Genomic DNA, 27,164 nt, shown 5'->3' on the forward strand with positions numbered 1-27,164 from the left:
ATTCTGGCAACACTGAAAATTCTTCAGGTTCATATTTTCTGTTGTAAAATAACATTATCTATGATTGTAGTAAGTGGCATTTCATTATCTCCCTTCACTTATGAAAAACAAGCGAAAGAAAAAATTGTAAATTTTGTATTATTTTTAGTAAGCCATTCTCTTAAGATGACGGAGGACGCTCAAGACAATCACATTTATCTGGGGGTGGGGTGCTGAGCTCGAAAATGTTGAGAAAACCGCAGCTCTATATAATGAATTAAATATATATATATTGATTTAATTTGTTTTTGGACAAAGTTTATTTCATCTCTCAAGTCGATGCAAACATTGTTAATATTGTCGCTCCCTACAAAATACACTGAAAAGATCGAGGATAGGTGTTCACATTTGTTGCTCAGAGAAGAGCCTTTTACATACCTTCAAACACATGATTCCAAAGACAGAATGACTGGGAGAAATGCTGACTTAATATTCAAATGAATTACACATATGCCTTTCGGGGAAATAAAGTTATAACTATTTTAAATTGATATTTTTTTTATTTAGCTATCAACAGTTTCCCACTAGTCGGATCTGCTAAACTTGGTCCATTTTTATGTCCTTATAATTAATTTGAAAATATCAGCATAACAATGTTATAGTGTTAATTATTTCCACATGTCCTTACCAAAGCCTAGAAATCAGACGAACACATGAAAGTCAAGATTACGTGTAATTATTGGCGACTGTAGCACATTGATTCATCACTGCAAAAGACGAGGAAATTTATATTTATATATATATAATATATACATACATACAATATATATAAAAAGAACAAAACAGTAATAGTTTCGCGCTAGTCATTATACACAAAAAAATATAATGAAATTTATAGGTCAACTATCATTTAGTATACGTAGAGATTTTATTAAAAAAAAAAAAAAAAGAAAAACCACTGAAATCCCTATTCCTTATTAATTTTTATACTGAAGGTAATTTTATCTCAATACCTTCAACTTAAAAAAAATAATAATAACGCCTTTAACATACTATTACAAACCCTGGTAATAAAAAAAAGTCAAAAGTTTACCCCGTTAAGTTCATTATACGAACTAAGATCTGAGACATGTGGAAAAAAATAATCAGAAAACAAATAATATATATGAAAGGAGTATAACGATGTCTATTGTATAAAAAATGGACCCAGTTCAGCACGCACTCCATTTCATCACTAGAATACATGATATTGACTCTGCGCCTTCTTGCATAATAAAGCACTGCTTCAGCAGTTTGGATTGCTATAATAAAATTACATTTCTGCATAGTTTTCATTAATTTCTTTTTTTCGTTTTTTACATGTTACTCAATTTTTCTTTTACGTTAATTTTTTGACATCATTTGATCAAAAATTATTAATCAGCCAAATCTCACCTGATTTGTTACAGCATGCAATACGAAAAGTGATTTTTTAAATTATTATTGTTATACAAATCGTGATACAATAAATCTAGGCGGCGAGTTATTTTCACCTGGAAAATTTTGAGCTTGATCTTATGGTCATCTGCGATGCTTCACTTCTCAACTTCGACGAGAATTCCAAAAATTTGCATCCTCCTGACTCGTTAATGATGGTAAAGTACCAATTCGAAACCCTGCTCGTCTTCTTTAAAAAGAGATACGCACTCAGTTTCCATCCTCTCAAACAACACACTAGCACAATGTCTACTACCAATTGGTTGAGGTCCGTTTGAGTTCACACTTCTGGTCAACATGAGCTAAAGACGGTGCTGAAATGTTTATATATTGTTTTCAGTTTCAGTGTTGCTAAATAATTTATTGCAGTCTTCTTTCCTTAAGTCCAAAATTATTTTTTTTTTTTCACTAATAGATTTTTATGTTTTGTTAACAATAAATAGCTCAGTCCAACCCTAAGAAAAAACAAAAATAATCACAGTAATGACATGGTGAAGTTTTTTTTCAGGTTTCCCAACCGGAAATTGTGAGAAAAAAACAGGTCCCAAAGAGGAGTCCCTCACTTGGCAGATTGAGAAAAAGTTTATTTTTTTCCTGTACAGTTCTAAGTAATTATGCAAGGGCAATAAGTTTCTTTTTTGGTATATATATATATTTTTTAAAAAATCCATTTTGGTTTTAATGAACTTTTCTGAATGTTTCTTCTCACATTTTCATTTTAAACAACTAAGTTTCACAAACCTAGTATAGGTTTCCATTTTTAATATTTTAAAAAAAAGTTACGTTGAAGGAACACCAGGTTCAACACCACACAAACCATCTCTTAGTAGCACACACGCACACGAAACCATCACAATGGGTTGATGTTCTTAATCTTCCAATTCCAATCACTGAAAGATCTCTTGTTGGAAAGTGAAATGGTGCACTTTTAACACTGCTTTATTTATATATTTTTTCTTTAAAAAAAAAAAACCTTTAAACACTTGTTCACTAATTGATGGAATTCATCTTCACACCACAATATATTTTAAATCCTTATGTTTCGCCGTTTCAAGTTTTTTAAACTCATTTTTTAAAATATAATTGGCTACTGTTTTTCTGGCTTCAATGACGTCCAATATTACATTCCTGTTTATATATATATTTATATATATACTTTTTATATAACAACAATTCTGTGGCAATTAATGTCACAGATCCAGACAAGTGGGATCTATAAGACTTGGGTTACTAGAACACAAAAGAGTAAATGGGTGAATTCACTTTTGCCTATAATAGGTATTCAAGACCAAAACCACAGTATGACGCTCCTGGTATACTTATTTTTTTTCTTTTTTTGACAATAGCATTCACTTGATTCTTATTAATTACTTTTAATTAAAAAGATCCAATATACGAAAACAGTGGTGGGTGAGTTAAGAATAAAATAAAAGCCTAAAGCGACACTTTTTCTCTTTTGTTTTTGCGTAAGAGCTAGTGGAAGAAGGGGGGGGGGGCAGGGATTCTAGAGGTTTTAAAGAAAGAAAAAAAAAATACTACTACACCACATGCTGTATTCATTCTAACATATGAAGTGAACTCACTGGTCAGGGGAATATTGCGTTCTCTATCACCGAAGCAACAAAACATAAAATAGTATGGCACACGCAGTCAGTACAAATGCGTGTGCACAAAATCACTTGTGATGAACCAATTTAAAAAATACAGACAAAGCAACTTTTAGTTGGATGGATTTCGAAAGAAAGTGCCTTACTGTGAGGTTCACGAAGCAGACAGATAATGTTAAAATAAATACAGCAGTATTGAAATCTAAATACCCATCTTGATACACCACAATTACTGAAGAATCGTGCTGATTTGCTTCAGAATTATAATCTATTAATTGCATTAAGCTTTAGATTATTATTGAAAAGGACAAATTAGACACTTGATATATATTTTGCAAAACTTATGTACCATGATTTTTTTTCTTCTTGTTAAGCTTAATTACTGAATTCATTGGGGGTGGAGAAGTGAAAGCTGAAGGAAATTGTGAAGCATGGAATATTTGTTGGGAGGAGCGAAAATATCAACCAATTTCAGCTAACACACCAATATGCACACAAACACACACGCACACATACGGAACACATAACAACAGTGGAGTAGTCAAGAAGAAAGAGAAAGAGAGAGAGAGAGAGGTACATCAAAGCTGTGTGTCCACCCATCTGATATTTCAAGTGCTGGCCTTGTTTGCAATGTCACTCCCTCCTCCTGAACACCATTCAACTCGACATGTGCCTGCTGAAGCCGTAACAGAAAATAAAGAGTGCACTAGGGAATATGTAACCACTAGAAAAAAGGAGAAAAAAAAAGAGGGAAAAAAATTCACCCACTACAGAAGAAAACATGTTCAAACTAGAACCCTCCATGTTAGTTTCTATTTCCTCTTCCACCACGTCCTCTTCCGCCGCCCTCGCGCTCCTGAAAATCAACAAAATACACACAGTTAGTATACTTAATAACCAAAATAAGCTTATAATTGCTTGTGGAGTGTATGGAACATACTATAATAAAACGAATTATTCACCAACTGATGTTCCTCGATTAATTTCTCTTTAATCTCTCAAGTACTACAACCGGGCACTATTCCTCAAGGATAGACACAGGCTTCAATGCTTTGGACAAGAAGATCTTCACTTTCTTCTGGTGGGAGAGGGTATCAACAGTGGAAATTTAAGAACAATTACGTAAATGTTATCAGTACTAGTGGTCACTTGGCGTTTCCAATACTCTTGGTTACTCTCATTACCTTCCTATATACAAAATGTACGATTCAATGATAGAAGAATCCATTTGTTGACAAATTTCACCCACAAGTTTTCAGACAATTGCAATAAAACACAGATTAACTCTTGATATGAACATCATTTGCTTTTATTGTTCTAAATACATTTCTCCTTGATTGAGGAACTTGTTCGCGCGTTCCTCTAACTTCTTCATAACCCACAGAAAAGCAGGTTTTAGGACGGTGAAGCGAAGCCTTGGTGTCACAGCGACCCAAAGGTACTGACTTTTTTTTTTTTAAAGTCACTATACGTGCCATCTAGGGGGTGACACTGGAACTACGTAACTCAATACTTCGTGTAACACGTGGCTAGCTTTAAACAGTTTACGTTCATTAACGTAATTTATAAGTGAAGAGTTTTCGCCTTGTCGTTATTGTCATGGATGAGCAGAGAGCGGCAATTAAGTTTTGTACTGAGGCGCACAAAAGTGCAGTGGAAACTTTCGAACTTACAACGTCTTGCTGCTGCTGATTACTTTCTCTTCCCGAAATTGAAATTTGCATTAAAAGGACGCGATTTTCAAAATCAGTGAAAGACATTCAGTGTGTCGTGACAAAGGAGCTCTCCAACATCCCACAAATAGCTTTGATCAAGGTGGAATGTATTTTGGAGAATAAATTATGCTTTTATCAGAATTTATCTGTTTTACTACGGTTGTTTCAAGACTTTTGGGTCACATCTTGTGTATGAAAAATGCATAAAAAGAAGGATATTACTGGGTTGGTTATAAAATTTTTGTAATCGTTCTTAAATTTTCAGTGCTAATACAAAAAAATCGTAATGTAAAAAGCTTGTATTAGTCCCTGAAAAGAGTGCCTGGATGAAGCATTGGAAATATTGAAAGAAAAACTAACTGGAGATATTATTGAGTGAGTAATTCGCTGCACAAAAATTATTTATTTATTATTGAAATTCTGAGTTACGAACACAATCATGTTATAAAGTAGCCAAGAATAAATCCACGATTATTCTTCAATTTACTTTCACAATACACAATGAATCAATATGTACAACTACTTGTTTTGATTAACCTTTCGAGCATGAAGATCGGATCGATGTGACCTAGATGACATTTACTTTAGGAATTTTACTATTTCACCTTCAACTTTAGGAATTTTACCTTCAACTTGCATATTTACTTCTGCACACCATTTCACACAAGTATTCTTAAAAGTGTGTAATATGTCACAAATTTCTAAGCAAAGCACACTGTATAAGGGAACACTTGAAAGAATGTCACATGTAATCACACTAGAATACTGGTATATGATGTCAGTTTCTTCTCACAGAGAAATGTTATTTCTATGTTAGTGTTTTTGACTTTATTATTTCACTATTTCAAAGAAAGTGAATTAAAAACTGCATATCTTATGTCCACACCAAATGTGTATTTCCTTATTTACTTTCATATAGACAATACATATTATTGTATTATATGTATATAACATGTACTGTCATACATGACACAATAAGGCACATTGTCCTGTTCATTGTACAATCAACGACAAAAGTTCTTTCCATTTGATGTAATTAGTTTCGTCAATAACTTCCCAATGGAAGGACAATTTGAGTAGTTTTCGGTAAATTAAAAGAACATAATTTTTTGTACGTTTCAGCCTTGAAACTCGAACTCGATGAAACGGTGTACGTTCAACCGTTATTCCTAAAATAAATTTTACCCAACGGAAAGAATTTTGTCGCTGAGTGTACATCCCAAATTATAACCCACTGTATCCAGCTAAGTTATTAAAATAAACATTTAAAAAAGCCTGGATCAAAATGATCCAGTCTTGGTACTTCACGTAGCGCCTTAACCTCGGTACTCGAGGGTTAAGGAAATACAAAAGGTAGCCATCACGTAACAATTATAGGAGGCACTCCTATACAGGAAGATTGAATAGCTATTTCGTAAGAACTCGAGTAATATTATATATAGACAGTTCTTCACTTCAAGTAAATAAATCGTTCCAGACTCTTTGCGTAAGTCGAATTTCTATTATAATCTTTGTTCCAAACATGTATGAGAAAATACAGTTTAATAATACTGCAATGCAAAAATTCATTTACGTAATATGGTTTATAAATCGAGTACAGAAGCTTATAATCTTACAGTGCCGATGGTTAAATTAATGGTTCAACAATAGTTAATTACTTACTACAGGATCGTTATTGCCCAAGTCATCAAATGCAGATCGGCGATGTCGGAGGAAATGACATCACATGAATTAGGAGCTCTAAAACTGAATTTAGTAATTTCAATACTATTCCTTGCTTCTGATGTGAGTGCCGTTCGTAAATTTTTGTTTACGAAAACGTGATAAATTTGGACTAGTGGAAGAAGTTAGCTCTAGGTCCCTATTCATATTTATCCACTGCAGTGGCGCAACTCGGTGGAGCAACTGCTTGTGAAGCATTGCTTTAAATTGCTGCCTTCGTTTGCTTCCACTGCAGTTGCTTCCACTAAAACGGTTGCCGCCACCGACCGCTCTCGCGCAACTGTCTCGAGCAACTCTCAGTGTCTTCTACTCGAGGAAAAGCATTGCTTTAAATTGTAGCCTTCGTACGGGGACACTGAAGTGGCGGTCACCGCACAAGGTTGCCAGTGTATCTCGATGCCAATGTATGTATATGTTGTTTAAAAAAAAAAAAAAAAAAAAAAAAAGGAAGAAAGAAAAGAAGAAAAGGTGCTGATTAGACGAAACATGCACACTTGATCTTTCCGTGCCTGCCCTAGTCGCGGGTTTACTACCCCTCGCCGATGGGGGAAATTTTTAACACAATAGAAAATAATAATGAAAAACTTATTTTATGCATACCTTTATTTCGTTTTAGTAGAAATTTTAATGAATTTTCATTTTACATATGTTGTGAAGAAAGACTTTAATTACTATAAATTCACGATCTTTTCTTGTTGTTTGAAATAGTTACAGAGAATGATGAGTTTTACGATATGCGTTGGCGCAATAATGAAATAAATTCGTTTTGAATTTTCGCCCGTAATAATTTGAATATTCCAACACTAAGAATTTCATTAAAGGAAATAAAATAATCGGATTGCAAGGGCGCCCATCAGGAGGGGCAAGGTGGGGCGATCGCCCCCCCCCTAGAGGAAATTGTACTTCAGAATATCGAAAATCCAATAGAATGTTTACATTAGTTACAGCAAAATTTGAAACTATTTTTGAAATGTCGCTTATACTGCCCCCCTTGTAAACCACAACATGGGCGCCCTTGTCGGATTGTTGAACGTTATCTAGATTTATATTGTGACAAGGTGTTGAGGAGCTCATGCACAGAGGGTTGCGAGGGAAGTGCAGTACACCATAATTACCCGCCTCTTTACTACTGTCTACTGCAAGTAGAACGTTAAAATTCTATTTAGCTTCGACGACCAATGATTAACGCCAATATACTTCCTAAATCAATTATTATTTTGAAACTGTTTGACTTCTATTATTATTATTATTATTATTATATTTTTGCACTTTTCTTCGTCTTGCTAATTAAATTTTTATTCAAAGTGCTCCCCTCAAAACGTTGCGCCCCGGGCCTAGTAGTAAAATCCAACTCTGCCTAGTCGTTTATTATGTTTTGTTCTTTGGGTATTAGTCATTCATCACCAGATCAGCAGCCTCCCCTTATGCCAAATGAATCATTTCCGGATACGTTTATAACTATTATTATTATCACGTAACGGGACTTATAATATTGTATTCTTAGTCCGTCCGTCCGTTACTCCTACGATAACTCTTGGACAAATGCCAAATTGTTATATTCTGTTTTTGCAATAGATATGTGGAGCGATTGTGGTATCTCGTCCGAGTTCGTTAATGGAGACGATTAATCAACCGGACGTGGTAAAAATCAACCATTTCCGGTTTTAACGTTGCCATTATAGAGCGAAAGCCATAATAGATAGCGAGAAGGGATTTTCTCAAATCAATTAAGTGTTCCAAGAATATCTTCCATGTCCAGCCTTAATACTGTATTAAAACCGGAAGTGGTAGAAATCCAGTACGACTTCCGGTTTCAATATTAATCTATATAAAGAAAACCGATAAGAGAACAAGTTCGATTTCCTTGGAATCGACTTAGCGTTCTAAGAATAGTTCGCATTTTATCTTTTTTAACACTTTATTCAAATCGGTAGTGGCAGAAATCAACCATTTCCGCTTTCAGTGTTGATCACCATAGAATAAAAACGATAATAGATAGCGAAAAGTGTTTTTGTAATCAATTTAGCATTTCAAATGTACTATCTCCCCTCTTAGCCCTCTATTTAAACAAGAAATGGCATAAATCAACTACTTCCGGTTTAAACGTTGATTACTATAAGGTAAAAACAGTAATAGGTAGGGAGAAGCGGTTTTCTGTAATCAATTGTGTCCCAAGAATAATATTCCATCTCGACTCTAATCTGTTTACTAAAACCAAACCTGGTACACATGTACCATTTTTGGTTTCCAGACTAATTTGAAAAAAATATTGGCACGCTCCACTTTATTGTCTTTACAGAATTATGTATTATTATTATTATTATTATTAATAATAATAGTAATAATAATAATAATAATAATAATAATAATATTAAATCATTAAGGAAAGAAGTAAAGGACGGAAATATGTTGTTGACAAAACCAAATATATATTTATGGGATTCTTTGTGGCTAAATGCTTAGAACTTGTACCGTTGCAGGAGTCGGGTTTGATTTCCGGTGGCAGGTACTGTGGTTTGTAGATCTACGTCACATGTAGCCTAGTAGCGTACGTGTTGAAATGAAGTTGAACTCTAAGTAATAAAAATGAAAAATGAAATGAAATTTTTAAGTTTTACGTCCCACGGATATGCCGGTTAGACTAAAGGGGACGGTGATGATGAGAAATGAATGAAATGATGGAATGAAGAAAGTGGGAGGAAACGGGAAACTCCGAGAAAACCCACGAGCACGGTGTTTGTCCACCACAAAGTCCACACGCCGCGAGCTGGGATCGAACTAGGGACCACAAGCACCGGAGTAAGTAATAAAAATATATAAACAAAAAATATAGGTAAGTGGAAGAGTATTACCTGCGTCTAACAAAAGAATATAAATTGAGAAATTAATTACAAAGTTTATGTTGACTTTGGAGCTGCAACAACTCAAAAAAAAAAAAAAGTATGGAAATAATATGCATATGTATATAGTCCTAATGACAGGATTGCTCTCATGCAAATCCTCCTCTAAGGCAAATCTCTTAGCAGAAAGAGAGCCGTCCTGTGAATTCTCAGGAACCTCATTCAAGCTAGTTCAGGCCAACTGTCATCCGGGGAATCTATAATATTCCCCTTCATGTCAGCATCTTCAAAACCCAGGGAACTCACTCAATGAAAAGGATTTAGTTCTAAATATCTAAAAATTTTCGACATACGGAAGTAGTTAAAGAACTTCATTTTGTCTGCACAGAGATCACGATACAAAGTATGATACAGGCCAGTTTGCAATCTCGTTGACAGCATAGGATGCACGGACATTCGTTTTTTTCCCTCTACGTTTCTTCTTTTTGAGCAGCAAAATAAGAAGTGCTTGCTTACTATTAACAGCTATTTCTCAAAGTGGAATAACTTGAGACAGTGGAAATGCTTCTACGAACTATATGAACCGGATAGTCGCCGAATGGACACTGAAATCTCGAACCATAAATAGCTATATGTGCGCTTCTGCGTGTTCCATGTATTTCTATGTGTCCTGGCAACACCATTCATAACATGGGCAATAAAAGGGGTGGGGAAACAGAAAATAACAAGAAGTCTTGGTACCTGCTGTCAGTTGCTCGTCTTTTCATAAGCAGTGGCGCAACTCAGTGTTTCCACTCAGTGGATGCGAATGAAGGGGACCTAGAAGTCGGGGTATGGTGGGCAATGAAGACAGTTCAAGATCAAATTGAAAATCATCGAAGTTAATAACGTGAGTAAAAACTTTACATCAGCTTTGCCATATTGGAATAGTTACAATAGTTAAGCTGTATACCATTACAATTAGGACAATTGAGTTTAATTAACCTGAATTCTATAAAGGTAACCAAGAAAGTTCTGTCGCTTTTCCACCCACCAACTTCGAACATCGATATGTCGCCTACATCATATCTGGAAGATCAAAAATAGTCCCCATCAGTACCGACGACCTTCTGCTAACGTTCTGGACGGCCAAGAATTCCATCACGGTAGAATTTATGGGCCGTGAAGCGAAGGTATCAAATGCATTTAGCACCTCTACTAGGAATTGGAACTGGCGTCCTCTAAGGTGATTGTCCAAGGAATGGAACAGATGATAATCGGACGGTGCAATATCCGGGGAGTTTGGCGGATGCAATACTGTATCCCATCCAAGGCATAGAATGGTGTCCCGGGTCATCCTACCAACGTGGGGCTTAGCGTTGTCCTGTAACAGGAGGAGCCCTTTGCGATTCAGAGTGCTGGCTCCAGAGTTTTGAGTTTTTCTTGAATACGGGTCAACTGCTGACAATACACAGTTGCATTGATTCTCTGACCTGCTGGTAGCAGTTCCCGATACACGATGCTGCAGGCAGTCCACCGGAGGACCTTCTAGTGCAGTGCTGGTTTCGGCTGTGTTGGAACCGGTTCATGGAATGCTAACCAATGATGATGGCGCCGTGGAGCTTCGTACAGGATCCACTTTTCATCACATGACAACACCCTGTCCAGAAATGGCTCATAAGGAGAGCTCAGGCCCATGAGGAGACAGGATGTGTGCCGACAACTGCAGCAAAATCCGTGTGATGTGCGTTTCCTGAAACGATTGTCATATGGGACAAAAGGTGGGTGTTTCCGAAATTCGAATGTGCAAACACAGTCGCTGAGCAAAGGCCAACTTTCAGAATCGATCATCAAACAGGGCCGTTTCGATCATAAATTCATGCTCTGTGTACCGTGAAACTACGAGAGGGTAATTCATTTCAAGTTCGCCCCTAACGATAACACCATCAATTCCAACCTTTATTACGAACAGTTGGAGCGGGTGTATTCACCCTCCTGAAAAGAATAATCGGATTGAAAACCACAACAAAAGTTAGTAACTTGATGGTATCGAACTGATGCGACACTCGGGATAACAAGTCCTGATCTTGCTCTCTCGGATTATTACGTGTTTCGGTCCATGACGCACTTCCTGAAATAACAATGCTTCACAAACCAACAGGACGTAGAAACAGCAGTAACTGACTTCTTTGTCTCTAAACACAAGACGAGGTATCGACATGGAATCGAGAAACTGGGAGAAAGGTAGCTCGAGACAGTCCAACACCACGGACTACTTTAAGTACCCGGCTATTTTAGGCGATCGCAAAGCGTATTTATTACTCATGCGTACTCTTGGAATACGCTGACCATGTATTTAAATGTAGATGGCTAATCATAAACGCGAAAGCAATAAAATCGCCGAGAAAACGTCAGCTCGAGCGTATTTGGTGCGGGTCGGAACAATAGACCGCCTGCTGTTTGAAAGATTTCAAAAGGAAGGAAAAAAAAGGAAAGACGTGTTGCCAGGCAAATGGATTGTAGCAAGAAACAGCTGCTTGGAAGATGGTTTGTGCAGAGTATTGGAACTCTGCTATTACATACCTGGACCTGGCAAAAAGACCTGGAAACCCTGACTGGCTCACAGTATGATTTACACATCTGGTGAAAGAAAATTACTGAATAGCCACTTTGGCCGCGTTCGCTACAGGGGGTAACGCTTACTCAAATAGCCTAAGACTAAATGTTAACTTGCTTTAATTGTACTGTAATAAATATAGGTTTGTACCAATACAAAGCAAGACTTATGACTTATCTTTGTAGTTTTGTTCACTGGAAAGTATTACGAATATTTCATTAACCAGCAAGGGTAATGAATTTCATCGAATACTGGCTAAGTTAGTCCTGGGAGAGAGTCTTTTTCATATAATTTCCAAATCCTAAAGTTCTGAACTATTGTGTCTGGTATGAAATTCACTGGAACTTTATTTTATTTTATTTTATTTATTTAAATGCTCAATCTAAGAGGAATGATCATTAATCCAGGCAGGCCTCAAGGATCACTTGAAGTCCGCGGACTACAATGAAGTCATATCTGAATAGTACTTTTTTTTAAAGGGACAAGTTTTGCCGATAGATATTACTACAGTTTTTTTTTTTTTTTTTTTTTTTTTTTTTTTTTTTTTTTTTTTTTTTTTTACATTTCACGAAAATTCACGTTCTCTCTTCCAAATTTTAACCTAGAGACTTCAAATTTTTAGAGAAGGAACTTCATAATCTATTGAAGGCAGCAATCCGTGCCGATTTATTATTTAAAATTTTCTTCATTGTTAAAATAGCTTGATTTTTGAAATGGATATCCAAATCTTTAACAATGTAAATGTTTCAACAACGAAAAAAAATATAAATAAAAAATCGGATCGGATTGTTGCCTTCGATAGGTTATGAAGTTCTTTTTCTAAAAATTTTAAATCTCTACGTTGAAATTTGTAAGAGAAATCGTGAATTTTCGTGAAAGGTAAAAGATACATGAGAGAGATACGAAGACTGTAGTGACACCTAGCGCCAAAACTTTTGTCCCTTTACACCAACCTTAAATTTAGGTAATGTTAACTATATGGAAACGTTACATAACACTTACACAAAATTGATAACTTGATTATTTAAATAAAATAAGGAAAATAGGAATGGAAAAGGTATTTTTTTGCAACAATTGATTAAATAAAAAGCATATTATATATATATATATATATTTATAGTTGCTCTCTTAAGGAGGAACTGAAACAGAAGAATAAAGTAAAACTTCATTGCTATCCACTAACAGTTCACATTGAGAGAAGTACGGATATTCATCAAAAATATAACTTTATTCAAATACACTTGTAGTGTGGTTAGTGCATTTGTGGTTAAGTTTGTAACTGCTATACATTCAAACAATTTGACCACACTGTAATGCAGAGACGGTCTGCCTTCAAATGCAAATGAGATTAGCACATTCAAGTCTTCTTATGCTACGTAGATGTGATCCCCTCCCCCCTCTGTGGACGAAACACGCCTACCCAGCGTGATAATTTCCGTTAATTTGAACACTACATGAATATCCGCGACATCTTTCGATTTCTCGGTTATATAGTCTGATCCCCGTAGTACTTAAAGAAAAATCGAGATGACAATGCTGCTGATACGGTATAAATTCTGATTCTTTATACAAAATTGTACTCTTTTGTTAGTAACTGTAAAAGTAGTAGTTTTTATATTGCAAACGCAAGGAAGTTTTATCCAGGTGATAAGGAATTGGTCCATTCTGCAGTCGCATTTTTCTTTCCCGAGTACGTACAGGGTTATTTCAAAATAACACCGACAACGTCTGGGAAGTGATTTCTAACACTAAGACAATCAAAAGAAAGTTCATATGGACAAAAGTGCTTAGTTTCACAAATAGGGTTGTCCAAAAACTAGAAAAGCTACATTGCAACACATGTTATTTCAAACATTAGAAACTACACCTTATATGGAGAAACCTCAAGAAAGTCACCCATATGTCATCCAAAAATACGTATTTCAGCAATGTGCTATGTGCGTAAAGGATTCTCTACAGGGCAGAATTCACAGACATGCTCATAACAGAATTTTCCGATATATTCTGACTCAAAAGTGGGTCCAAAGCTGGCAAAAGACAAGCGATGACAGCAAAATACGGGATGCGTCAGAGGGAAGCTTTAAAACGTCAGTTAACACCAGCTTCATGGTTCCTCATGTTCGGAATAACGCGTGCTGCGATGTACTAGTTGACGCTTATATGTGTTAAAAAAAAAGTGAAACATATCGTGGAGCTGAGTTCCCAAACACTTCAGATTTCCCGATGGCGCATTTCGTAATCACTTCTATCAAGTCTTATTTTTTGCCTAATTTGGACCCATCTTTAAATCAAAGCATATCTGAGAATTCTGTTTGGAGTCTGGGAATTATGCCCTATAGGGAATCCCTTGCTAAAATATGCATTTTTGGATGGCATACGTGTGACTTAGTTTACACTGATATGGACTAATATATAGAAGAATGAACTGAATTTGGATGAAGGTCACCTTGACAAGAATTAAAGAGTATATTACCACTAATTTGAGATAAAATTATTTTTATAAAGTTTGAATCGAGTAAGGCGTTATAATGGAAGTATTAACCATAGGGTGATACAATTGTAAAACCTACTTGGGTTAAATTCTGTGAGGTGTTACTTGATAAACTACAAATTTTGTATCGTTTCTTTGGTTTTCAATTTTTTTTAAGTACTGGCCAAGGTGTATGATTATCTATTTTGCAAGTACTATAGTATGTGCGTCAGTTATGATAGACCAAATAACGATAGCTACATGTTACTTAATCATGTAGGCATTAATTGCAAATTTGGAGCGACCTTTATTGATTATTCACAGAACTTTTTAGTGTATCAATCGTTTTCGTGGACGAAGACGACTTGCAAACAGTTGAATTTGGCATATTAGCGAAAAACATAATGGCTTTGAAAAACTGTGTTAACAGAACAAAACGAAATGGGCTTCGGCTCTATTTGTAATGCTGAAAATTCTATTTTTCATTGTTTACAATGAAAATTCGTGCGCCAAATGCTTTTCCAAGAGTACGTCTATGGACATTCCATTTTTCGGTGATTATTCCTCAATGGTATGTTGGAACTACATATACGACCCCTTACAAGTGGTGAAGAACGGTACAGGCATCTTGGAGGAGTACCCGGACAAACGAACGTCTAAGTCGAGTAAAGAGGAGCTTCGGTCCAATCAATTCGAGCACAGTTATTCATTATCAGAATGCTTATGATTTAGTTGAGAGAGAGAGAGGGAGACATAGAGGGAGAGAGGGGAGAGAGAGAGGGAGACAGACAGAGAGAGGGGGAGAGGGAGACAGAGAGGGGGGAGAGGGAGAGAGAGAGGGAGGGAGGGAGTAGACTATACATCATCATGGATTTGCTGCTTGTATTTGATAGTTTACCGATAATTAATATACAAGTTTCACCGTGTCAACTATTTTTATTTTACGAAAATGGGAACGAAGCAAGAAAGTGTGAAATATGCAAATGAAAGGTCAGTATACACTCGTATGTGAACGTTACATGCAAGGAGTTGGATACTTATCTCTACCAGGATACAGCCCAAGAAAAATGAGAACAACGAATCGTTCGTTTCTTACGTGTTTTACCTCGGAATACTGCGTTACAAACCATTCAACTACAATTAAAATTATGCGTATAGACCAGTGCCACCACACACACTGCCAACAATGTAGATGGTGCCGAATTTTAATAGTGTATTCAACGCAATGGCTCCGTCAGTATTGGTATGAGGTCGAAATCGCCAGGTGATAAGTCTGGCGAATATAGTGGATGTCCGAGTACTCCCCATCCTCATCGTACAAGATGATTCTGCAAACACCCTGTTACTGTGGTCTAGTGGACGCTTTGGGAGGTTACTTCGAAGTATTCTACATGCTTTTTGCGCGTTTGCAATCGTGTAACTTGAGGTAAAACAAGTATGAAACGAAGGATTCGTTGTATTCATATTTCCCCTGATGGGGATATGCATGTTCATTCCATTCCTAATATGTAACGTTTACATATGTACTAACATTCCACTGAATATTTGAGAATTTCTTGCTTCATTCTCACTTTCGTCAAAAGAAAATATTTTCCGTAACTTTTGCGGTAACCCTCCTAGAACTAGTACGCTTCCTTATTATCGAAAAAAATACTCCATGATTTTTTGAAAGCAAACCTTTACTTAAAAAAAAACAAAAAAAAAAAAAAACTGCATTTACAAAGTAGCTAATGAACAGTCTCGTAATTTCCTTTCTTAGCCTCAAACTGGCGATGAGCAATACGTTTGTTCCTGGGTTTTTGTTCTAAACAGCAAGTGGAGATCTGTCGAAACGGACTGACTTATTAAATAATTGTTGTCAATGAATACTGGTATTTCTTTTCTTTCTTTAACTATCATAGTGTCTGTCATTTCGCGCCTGTTCAATAATCTCAATCTTGTACATTGGTTGACAACCGCTAGGGAACAAACATATATTGAAACATTTGAAAAATATTTAGGCTTTCCAGAGGAGGATTCATTCATAAGTAGCCAATTGTTTGTTACTTTGGATCATCCTCTCATTAGCCCATATTGACAGCTTTCGTTCACACAGTTCCTTATATGTGTATTGTTACAAATATGCCGGTAGAGGGAACAAAGGAGTCACTGCGCCCATCAATACAGGCAAGCAGTTCTGTAAAAAGACTTGGGAAGGTTGTACCCACGAGAGAGTCAAATACGGTACAGGCCTTGCCAGTTCAATACTGTCATGAACAATGAATAGTCTGATGAAAAGATGGCAAGAAGAGTTCATCTATCGGAATGCTTATGATAGTGGTCGAGCTGTTTATCGGCTTGAGGCAGGTCGAAGTGTGCTTCAGAGGTTGCACCTGTGAAGGTATAGCAAATCATGTAATTTCTTGACTTCAGAGAGGAGAAGGGAGAAGAAAAAAAACAGGGAACTTCTAATTTATTCATTCTCTTCTTATTTTATTAAAAAAAATGAGACGAACAACAAGCTTACAATATGATATGCAATGTATAGATCCTATTTTGATTTTATAACTCTGGAAGCAGATCAAGGTACCCTGTTTTAACAAAGTTATAAACTGTATAGTGCATTTTCCTGACTTCAGAAAGCCGTTCTTACAAGAGGAACTGTGTGTGTGTGTGTATTCGCGCATGGTGGAGATCGCAGTTCGAAAGGATCAGTACATAGGTCACTTAGTAAAAAGGAAACCATCTGCCACTCCAGCCCAAATTGTTCACGCGTTTGTCAGTGATTCTGGTGTCCCCAAGAACCACTTCACGACGACTGAATATGAGTGCGTGTATGCCCAGAAGCCAGTGCTGTGTGTTCCATTATCCTCGCCCACCATCGTGCCAAATTACATTGATGCAGGGAACTGAGGTCAATTAAGACTCTCCAATGTGATGTTCTCAGATGAATCATGGTTCTATGCGACTAGTGACCCTGGGACATCATCTGGTGTGGAAAGAAAGGAAAGCACGGTATCATTCACAGCACACGAATGTGACAGGTGTATCCGAGCATAATAAAAAAATGGAAGAACACCATTACACATATTCGACGCAGGATCTGTTACTAGAAAACTTATATTTTACCGAGGTTATTAAAGGATATATTGGGTAACGGCTCCCCGCTTCCTTTATATGGATGAAACACAAGTCTACACATAATGAAGAGTGAGAACATCAACTGACTAGTCAGTATATTCCCCCCGATCTAAGTCCCACCCAGCCTGGAATGTTATGCCCGAGGATGATATGCACAGAGGAATCCACCATCCCAGACTCTCCTGAACACTCTCATCGACAAAATGGCAATCATATGATGTCTGAGTGGTCATATGTCTTAGATAACTCTCTGGACATGTCGCAACTTGCATTTCATGTTCACTTGCCGTATTGATTTCGCATTTTTATATATCACGTCCTGCTGCTTTTCATGGCTGCTTGACAATAAAGCTGGACTTATTTGTACTCATATTGGCCACTTGATGTGCTCGGATCATGTTTCCTGAAGTTATGGTCTAGTCTTTTACTGAAAAAATAAGAGCTCTTGAGTTAATTAAAACTTTCATGGGATACTGTGCATTCACTTTCAAAACTACTACAATCTTTCCCTGTCTTCTGAATACAGTACACTAACCCATGGTAAAGAAAGGTTTAGGTAATACAGAAAGCACGATGAGAAGTTTTTTAATCTTATAGTTCTAATTTCAAAACTTTTGAATAAATTAACTTAAATCACAGAAGGTTGTATCAGGCTTAAGGTAACTAATTTACCACCCTTACAGCTTAAGACATACTAAGACGCCATCAACGGTCTGTTAGTAATCACCTTGGTCTCAGTTTTCATTGAAGGATACTGCGTTAAAGCACAATTTGATCAAGTCTCTTCCACTCCTTTAGACATATTTTCCAAAGATCGTCGAATGTACCCGCCTGTGGATGCTCTAACACTCGTTTCAGTAACAGGACTCCACAAAAAATTCATGGGAGGTGCATCAGAGGGATTTACAGGAATGTCTGTAAAAGGCATTGTATAAACCCACGTTTCATGTGCCATCCACTTTATATGCGTCTCCGCTGACTTTGTCATAAGACTGGACGCGTTGTCCGGGTAAATGTAAACGCTAAATATGTTGTTCGTCTGGTAATAAGTTGCATTGATTTTAGTCTTCTCATCCACTCTACGTAGTCTTACTTTGTCACTATAGCAGTCATAAAGCCGCACCGAAAACTTTCCGCATATTCACATATCCAGCCAGAACGACCTCTAATATCAATAGGTTGATAGACGACCCCTCTTTTTTTTATTACGTTCCGACAGATACCTGTTTCGACCAGAGTCCCTACAAACTCTTACTTGTCCTATGCAAGAGCGCGTTCGTACAGCTTCCGACCATTCGTCTTCCTCTCCATGGTCTGTGAGGGACGGAGTATATGAATTCGAGCTTTATCCTTCTTTAGCAGATGTAAATTACAGTTGCAATGGAAAGCTGTACTGCCCTTGCTATTCTTTTGAGAGGGTAGGTTCTCACATCGTAACAAGGAACGTACTTTTTGCGTCACATCGGGATTATGCCCTGGTCACCAGTATCTACGATGTCCAACATTGGAGAGCTCAGAAACAGCAAAGATTCAAAACAGCGCTGACCCCTTTCTTTGATATATGGAAACCTTTGTCAAACACTGTTTACTTATTTGTTATAACTGTAACCAATATTGGATTAGGCAATTGTAGCGGTCTCAAAAGGCTGTAATTTTCAGAGCCGTATGACCACTCACATACACACAATAACACACAGCACTTTCAAACTATCTACAACCACTTATCGGGTGTATTCACGCGTATTGTTGCCTAGCGTTAGAACTCGTTACCATAACTTTTAAACGATCTTCTGTAGTTTTGACCTTCTGACTGATGGCAGATCGGTATTCGGTAGTAGTAATGTCACCAACTGGTTTATCAGACGTTGCTTATAAGTTCTTGTAATTACTGTTTGAATCAGTAAGTGGAAATAGTCTTCGCTCAGGAGGATAATAGATAAATCGACGGTGGTACTACCATTACTATATTGCTAGACCGAGAGATTATATACTGGCGCCAAAAGCGTTAATATTATTGTACTTTCATCTTTAACGAAAAACATTAGAATGAACATTTTTAATGTTTTACCCTAGCTCCGAAGTACTAAAAATGCACATTAAAAATTTACAATGATTTAAAAAAAAAAAAAAAAAAAACGGAAAATAAGACAACCACAAGTTTTTGTTAGTCTTAGGTTACACGCATAGTGTACTTGTGTGAGGACTGCAACAGTTTCGAATGCAAAAGTGATTTCCTACACTATATTTTTTTTTTTCAAAAACAAATATTCTGACCATTCTGAACATGGTTTTCAGTACAATAGAGAAGCATGCTCTTTCAAAATCCAGAAAACGTTCGAATTGATCTGCACATTACTAATAAAATATAACTGTGAGAATAGGGTTTGTAAAGACATGCCACATTGACTTGATCCCTAGTCTTCCGTTGCAAGCGCTGCTATCGGCTGAAGCAATTCCACTCGCATAGCAACAGCTGAACGATTATTGGCTCAACGCGTGGGTGTGTGAGCTTCAGTTCGCATCTTTGCCACGGCTCAAGACATTTTGCCAGCACAATACCTGTCCCAATCAAGCGGGGCATCCAGAGCTTTACGGAGATTTTCTGCATCTCGACTTACGCCCGAGAGGGATATATTGTATAGTGGGACGCAAAATTATCTAAAGCACTTACAGAATATGCAATAGAAATTCTTAATGCCATTTGTAAATTTTGACCCACGATGTATAGTTCTATCGCTAAAATTTTGTGTTAGCAACGACCAGCCAATGATGTTATCCTTTGAACTTCTGTTCAACTGTTAACAAGCTGATGCCAAAGTTTTCTGATTTGTGTGTTTTTTGTTTAAATTTTCACTGCAATTTGCATCCCTGAATACACAGGCTTACCAAAGGGCAGCACTCTTATGTGGAAAATTACTCTCAACTAGTGTTGTGTCGATCATGAACGATTCGATCATTATGAACGAATCATGGCGTGAATCAAATGAATTATGATTCTTTTCACAAATGAATCGATTCTTCTAATGAATCATTTGTACTTCTCACTGAATTGTTTGCTGTGATCGAAATGAATTGAGAATCACAAGCTGCCAGCTTGTGTGAGACAATTGGTGAGGTTGCTTCTGCAAATACGCTTGCAGTTCACGGGTAGTGAAAAAGAAAGAAAACCACACGCGCGTCTTTTCTTCCTGCTTTTGTAGATGTGTGCGACTTTTTTTTTTTTCCTTTCTGCGTGGTAGGGTTGTTTCCTAGGTAGAAAGGAAGCCGCGTTGTTAGATTACTTTCAGAATAAACTTTCTTATTGCTTGCTTCTTGTCGTGAAGTACTGGCAGTGTTGCTCAATTAGATATAATACGATCTCGTAGTTAATTTCAACATACTCTTGATGAGCATTTATCCATTTTATTAAGATACTGTACGTGCATTGGATAAAATTATTTTCATTACTTTCAACTCCAGTAGCCAAAAAGGTCAATTTTAATGTTTTATAGTCAACTCGAAGTACTATATTATATTCAATGTAAATACAGTACTTACACAGAAAAAGTGCACTGTAAATTATTTGTACTGTACAAAATTGACTTTAAAAATGTAGTAAGACGAATAAAGATTCTTTCTGGGAAGACAGGGCACCTTTCAGTAAAAACACTTGTCCACATGGAACGAAGCTTAGTGGTACCTATTTTTCACTTTACTTCTATTGAAACATACATGAAGACACAAATAGTTTTCTGAGCTTCCATGTAAACAAGATGTGGGAGACCCCGGCGGAAGCTCACGTGGTTCGGATTTCATATTAATTAGTAGGTCCACGCGTCATATAGCCTCGCTGCTGAACCGGACGTTAAACTGAAAATCAACTCAACTGAAATTTAACTAACGGTTTTCTCTTAGAAATGTAGACAAACACTGATGATAACAGGGGCGGCCGGGGAGAAAATCCGCCAGGCCAAGAAGTTTCTCCCGGGGCATTTCTCAGATTGGGTTCAATTGGGGTTACCAGTATTCTCGCAAATATATGTTCATCTCTGGCTTATTGAAGTAGTAGTGGCTCAGTGGTAAAGCGTTCACTTCTAGTGGATGAGGTCCCTGGTTTTCTATTTGCGCCAAATGGTATTTATGGTGGACAAACACCATATGTGTGGATTTTCTCGGGGTTCTCTTGTTTTCGCTCGCTTCCTTCATTTCACCATTTCATTCATTCTCGTCATTATCGTTTCTTACACGATGATAATTACGGAACGTAAAACTTTAAAATTTCATTTCATTTTACGTTTATTCATCATCTCCCCGAGTTAAATCTTTTAAAATTATCACAATAGTATTAAATATATGTTCATGTGTAAACTCCCTCTTTTTCTCTATCTAGAAGATCAGTATCTTTTCCAGTTAAGAATAAAATAGAACATATTTTAGAATATAATAGAATAAAATAGAAATCTTGCAGTTAACCTTCCATGTTTATGTCCATTAGCCTAAGGAAAACGAATGATTAAGGCAAGTAAATGACGATGGAAGAATAGTTAGAATGAGAATATGGAAGGAAAGGGGAGTGGGTTTACCCGATAAAACCCACGGACATGATGATGTACATCACAAACTTACTTAGCAGTGGATCAAACCAGGTAAAGGAGGCAAGAGTTTTCTCAGTGAGCCACGGTGACCCCTAGGATAGAATAGAATGGACTGCGAGAAAACAATTTACTTTAATTAATCATCCGCATCTTCTTTACCCTACAGGGTATAACTCTGACTTACAACAACAAAAGAAATCCATTAACATGATATGTACTTTACAAAGTTTATATGACCTGGACAAATAATACCCACTAGAAATGAATATAACCCTACAGACTCATTGTATAATGCTTTCTGTATTTAAAACCAAAAGCATAAATGTCGCCTATACAGAGCTCTATATTTTCCTCCATATTAATATGTACTACAATAAGAAGTTGAAAATAAATTGTTATAACTGCTCAATCCCGTGAAAATATTACGGAGTATATTTCAACAAAATATTACTTCGAAAAACTGAAGTTGGCAGAAAAAACGTGGAGATTGCAACAGTTTTAGTGTTTGTCTCAACCTCTAATATGAAAGCAGGATGCAAAAATAACAACAATGAGAATAGAGTAACAGCATATTATTGAAACTTCATAATTGCACTGAAGCTTACGAGTTCCCGCGCCACTCCACTCACCCAAGTGCAACGGTGTCCGTGTCATATGGCAAAGATGAAGTTGCGCAGAAAAGAAGTGCAGTAGCCCAAGCGATTCATATGATCGAATAATTCCCACTCAATTCATATAATCGAATAACTCATTGCGCAAAAGAGATGCGCGGAAACCTAACTGATTCAATGAGCGAATCATTCCCAACCAATTCACTTGCGCAAAAGGAATGCGCGGACGACCAATTCATATGAACGAATTAAATGATCGAATCATTTTAGTGAATCAAAGTAAATGAATCGATTCTCCGAAATGAATCGTTTTGCCCATCACTACTCTCAACTATACAATGATTCCATAACTACGTGTTAACACAAATTTACCATTATTTTTCGAATGAATGGAACAGATTATAATATAACGAATCACTTACCTACTAATATCTTTCAGTCATTTTTCCCCAGTATTTCGAATGCTCACAGGCACTCCTTCTCAGGGATAACACAGGTTTAAGGAGATAAGATCTTCATATTCCACAATAAGATCTTCATATTATTTTTATATCAACAGTGACATTTCATTAAAGAACGATTACCAAAATTTTATTAGTACTTGTGTTCATTTGTGGTTTCCAGGAAAATTATAAACTGCTCCCATCATCTTACTATATACAACAATTAAGGATATATGTACACTGTTAGTGCACTAACCATTCTAATAATACCCCTTCTTATATTGCAGATTTATCAGCACATGGATTTCTCTGTATTTGAATCTAGTACTAATCACTCGCCAGGAGACATACGATGATCACCGACCGACCGACCGACCGACCGAACGAACGAACGAACGAACGAACGAACGAACGAACGAACGAACGAACGAACGAACGAACGAACGAACGAACGAACGAACGAACGAACGAACGAACGAACGAACGAACGAACGAACGAACGAACGAACGAACGAACGAACGAACGAACGAACGAACGAACGAACGAACGAACGAACGAACGAACGAACGAACGAACGAACGAACGAACGAACGAACGAACGAACGAACGAACGAACGAACGAACGAACGAACGAACGAACGAACGAACGAACGAACGAACGAACGAACGAACGAACGAACGAACGAACGAACGAACGAACGAACGAACGAACGAACGAACGAACGAACGAACGAACGAACGAACGAACGAACGAACGAACGAACGAACGAACGAACGAACGAACGAAAAAGAAAGAAAGAAAGAAAGAAAGAAAAGTTACAAAGCATAAATTTTTATGATATTCAACTTTTGTAGATTAAAATATGTCTGTCTTGGTGCAGGTTCGAAGACTTTCGATTCTGATTATGTATACCAGAGACGCAGACATTAAAAATTATGACTCGTCTGGAAAATTGGTCAAGAGCAGAAGTGAGGTCAAGTGATGCTGTTCATGTGGGCCAAAATTACTACACCAGCTGACACTTCTAGGCAGATTATACAGATGTATGGGGAGGGCTAAATTTCAAAGCACCATGCAGGGAAGTGGTGTCGTGCCTTTACAAACGACGGAACAATATTGTTAATGACAACCTTGGACACAGCGGAAGACCCAGTACTTCAACCACTGATGTTACGCTTGGAACGACTAAAGCATCCCTTCTACAGCCCTGACCTAGCCCCAGTGACTTTCACCCTTTTCCCTATTCTGAAGGAAAAAATGGCTAGCCACCATTATCTGGCATGTAATGTCAAAACCACTGCTTCTCGGTGGTTTTGACAACTTGACGCGGACTTTTATGCAAATGGCATAGAAAACTTTATCTACCGTTGTGATAAGCGGTTGAACAAAAACTGTGATTACATCGAGGACTTGTTAAGTATCCTCTATCATCGTGAATGTTGATCTTCCAGCTGTGTTTCACATATAAGCCAAAATAACCTTTGTAACTTCTTTTTTCAATCATCTGTCGTATTTGAGTCGGTTTTCAAATTACACTATTATCTTAAGGTTTGTATACGCATCCGTGCCACAATTTTTCTCGTTAATATATTAAGAACGAGTTATATTTATCAAAAATATAGGTAAATTCTTAATACATTACTAGTAAAGGAGAAAACAAAACGAAACAAAAAAAAATAATAATAATAATAGATAAATAAATAATTACAACAGAACATCCCATTATGCCGTAAGTAAAAAGTGCCCACTTCTCAAACTTTCCGATAACGCGGACCCCCTGTTCATTCGGAAAGTGATCTGCGGATCCCCTTGCAATGCTATCTGAAATTTCACATGGTATTAAAAAATATACTAATTAGAATTATCACTGGCAACAAAAAGATAAAAAAAAAAAAAGTAATTTATTCTAGATACATGATTGTTTCGTAGTGAACGAAATTTCAATTGAAAATACAGTTAACTTTCAAGACTGAAAATCAACTTTTTTGTTTTAAATGAAATCCACTTGATAAACAATGTTCTTAAATGTGGGTCACTAATGTGAGAAATGAAATTTGCATTGGGAGGACTTTTTTTTTTTTTTTTTTTTTTAAGAAATCCCAGAATTGGGGGTAGGCTTGATGTTTATAAGCATAGGAATGACATTTTTTTTTTAAATCTGGAATTGGTGGTAGTGATGCGAGCTTTCCGTCACATGAAGATGAAATCCATGAAATTCCGAGGTGTCGTGCAGTTAATGTAAAACTGCTTTAGGAAAAGTTAACTAAGAAGAAATTTCTCTTACTTGTAGTAGTCCTATATAAAGGTTGATCGGCTTCAGGGCAGACATTTAATAAAGTAGGAAAACATTTAAATTTACAAACGTAGGTATAATTTCTAATTGCTTTCTTTTTAGTAACTGAAAAAATACATTTTGCATAACAGCTGTGAGTTCCATTTTATTACAACACATTTCAATTTTTAGGTGTCGCAGATCCCTTGGCTAGATCCCAAGGACCCCACCTTGAGAACAACTACTTTATAGTATGGTATCTTTAATAAATTTCTTCTTTATGTTCTATAAAACAAAGATGTATACTGCAACTATGAAGTCATTTTTCGCGAGACCTCACGGATGGATGTTTTAAAATACTTCTATTTCATTCAGCATCCTCATATTAATATGAAAAATTAAATAAGAAATTTATCCAAGTATGGGCACTTCTTACTAATGGCATGGTCAGATGTTCTTTGTGGTATAGATATGTATACAAAAAAAAGGATAATAGTGTGATCTGGCTACACTGAGCACACACATAGGTTCAAATATTTCTCCTGGTGTGATTAGAGCTACGATACGATTCGAGTACAGAAGAATCTATTTGCTGAGAAACCTGAAATATACATATATAAAAAAAAGACTTTGTTTTCATATAGTCAAATTAAACCCTACCTACTGATCAACGTTGTGAGACAGAAATATTTAAAAACACAAACACGTCACACTAAGTGTGTTTTCATCAGACCTCCACTCCTTCTCCAAGTTTAATGAAGACAGTTCGTTTATATGGTATTTAGTATGGTGGTTGGCGCATTAAAACTGTACATACTAAGAAAAAAGGAAAAAATGAAATGAAATTTTCAGTTTTACGTCCCACATTATGCCGCCTAGGCTACAGAAGAGGGTGGTGATGAGAAACGAATGCAATGGTGAAATGAATTAAGTGGGAGGAAACAGGAGAACCCCGAGAAAACCCACGCACTACAGGTGAACGCTCTATCACTGAGATAGAAGGAGTAGCCTACAATTTCACTGACAACAAATGCCCAAAAATACTGGCTAAGTTTTGTTAATCATTTGTAAAAGAAATTTCACTGCTCATCCAAATAATGCAAATATATCATTATGAAAAAGGACTTAAGCCTGTGTTTATTCCTGAGGAGGAATGTTCGAGAGCAGTACTCTCACTATCGGAAGAAAAACTGACTGAGAAACATTAATATGTGAGTAAATTGTTATATGAATTTACCAATATATGTATATCTCAATAATTACTAATTTTATAGCTTAACCGACAGTACAAAAGAACTTTTACAAAAAATTAAATTATTAAGTTTATAAGCACAATTTAAAACGACAATACGAAATTCTCTTTGAACGATTTACTTACAATTGTACACACTTTAACCAGTTATTCTAATTTCTAAATAGATATTTTGCTTCCATTACATTTTAATTCAGAACAACCAAGCACAAAATATGTTGCCGTAGCCGTACTCTAATCAAATATCAAATAACACTTACACTTCCCATTTCACAACATAATAACAACTTAACTTCACGACAAACATTAAAAGCGTCACTAGGCTAAGGGTTAAACAGGCCATGCACGCCCGCAATGATACAAAAACGATACTCAGCAAACTAAGTTGGACTAGAAGCGAAAAATGCATACATTTGTTTTTAAAATGTACAACAAATGGACGTTTACGTATTACACGGAATGCAGCGAATATGTAAGGTGTCAAG

At 36.5% G+C, this 27,164-nt stretch overlaps 1 protein-coding gene across 1 annotated transcript in view; it reads right to left on the reverse strand.

The window, feature by feature from the left end:
* Positions 1–519: 519 nt before the first annotated feature.
* The window catches only part of Ythdf (YTH domain-containing family protein), a 71,717-nt gene continuing 45,072 nt past the window's right edge, over positions 520–27,164 (reverse strand). The window contains exon 5 of the mRNA XM_081769778.1: positions 520–3,918. Coding sequence (XP_081625904.1) covers positions 3,868–3,918 — 51 coding nt within the window. The 3' untranslated portion in view covers positions 520–3,867. The remainder of the gene's footprint in view (positions 3,919–27,164) is intronic.

The sequence above is a fragment of the Thermobia domestica genome, chromosome 8, assembly GCF_964235325.1.
Source record: "Thermobia domestica chromosome 8, izTheDome1.hap1.1, whole genome shotgun sequence".
NCBI lineage: Eukaryota > Metazoa > Arthropoda > Insecta > Zygentoma > Lepismatidae > Thermobia > Thermobia domestica.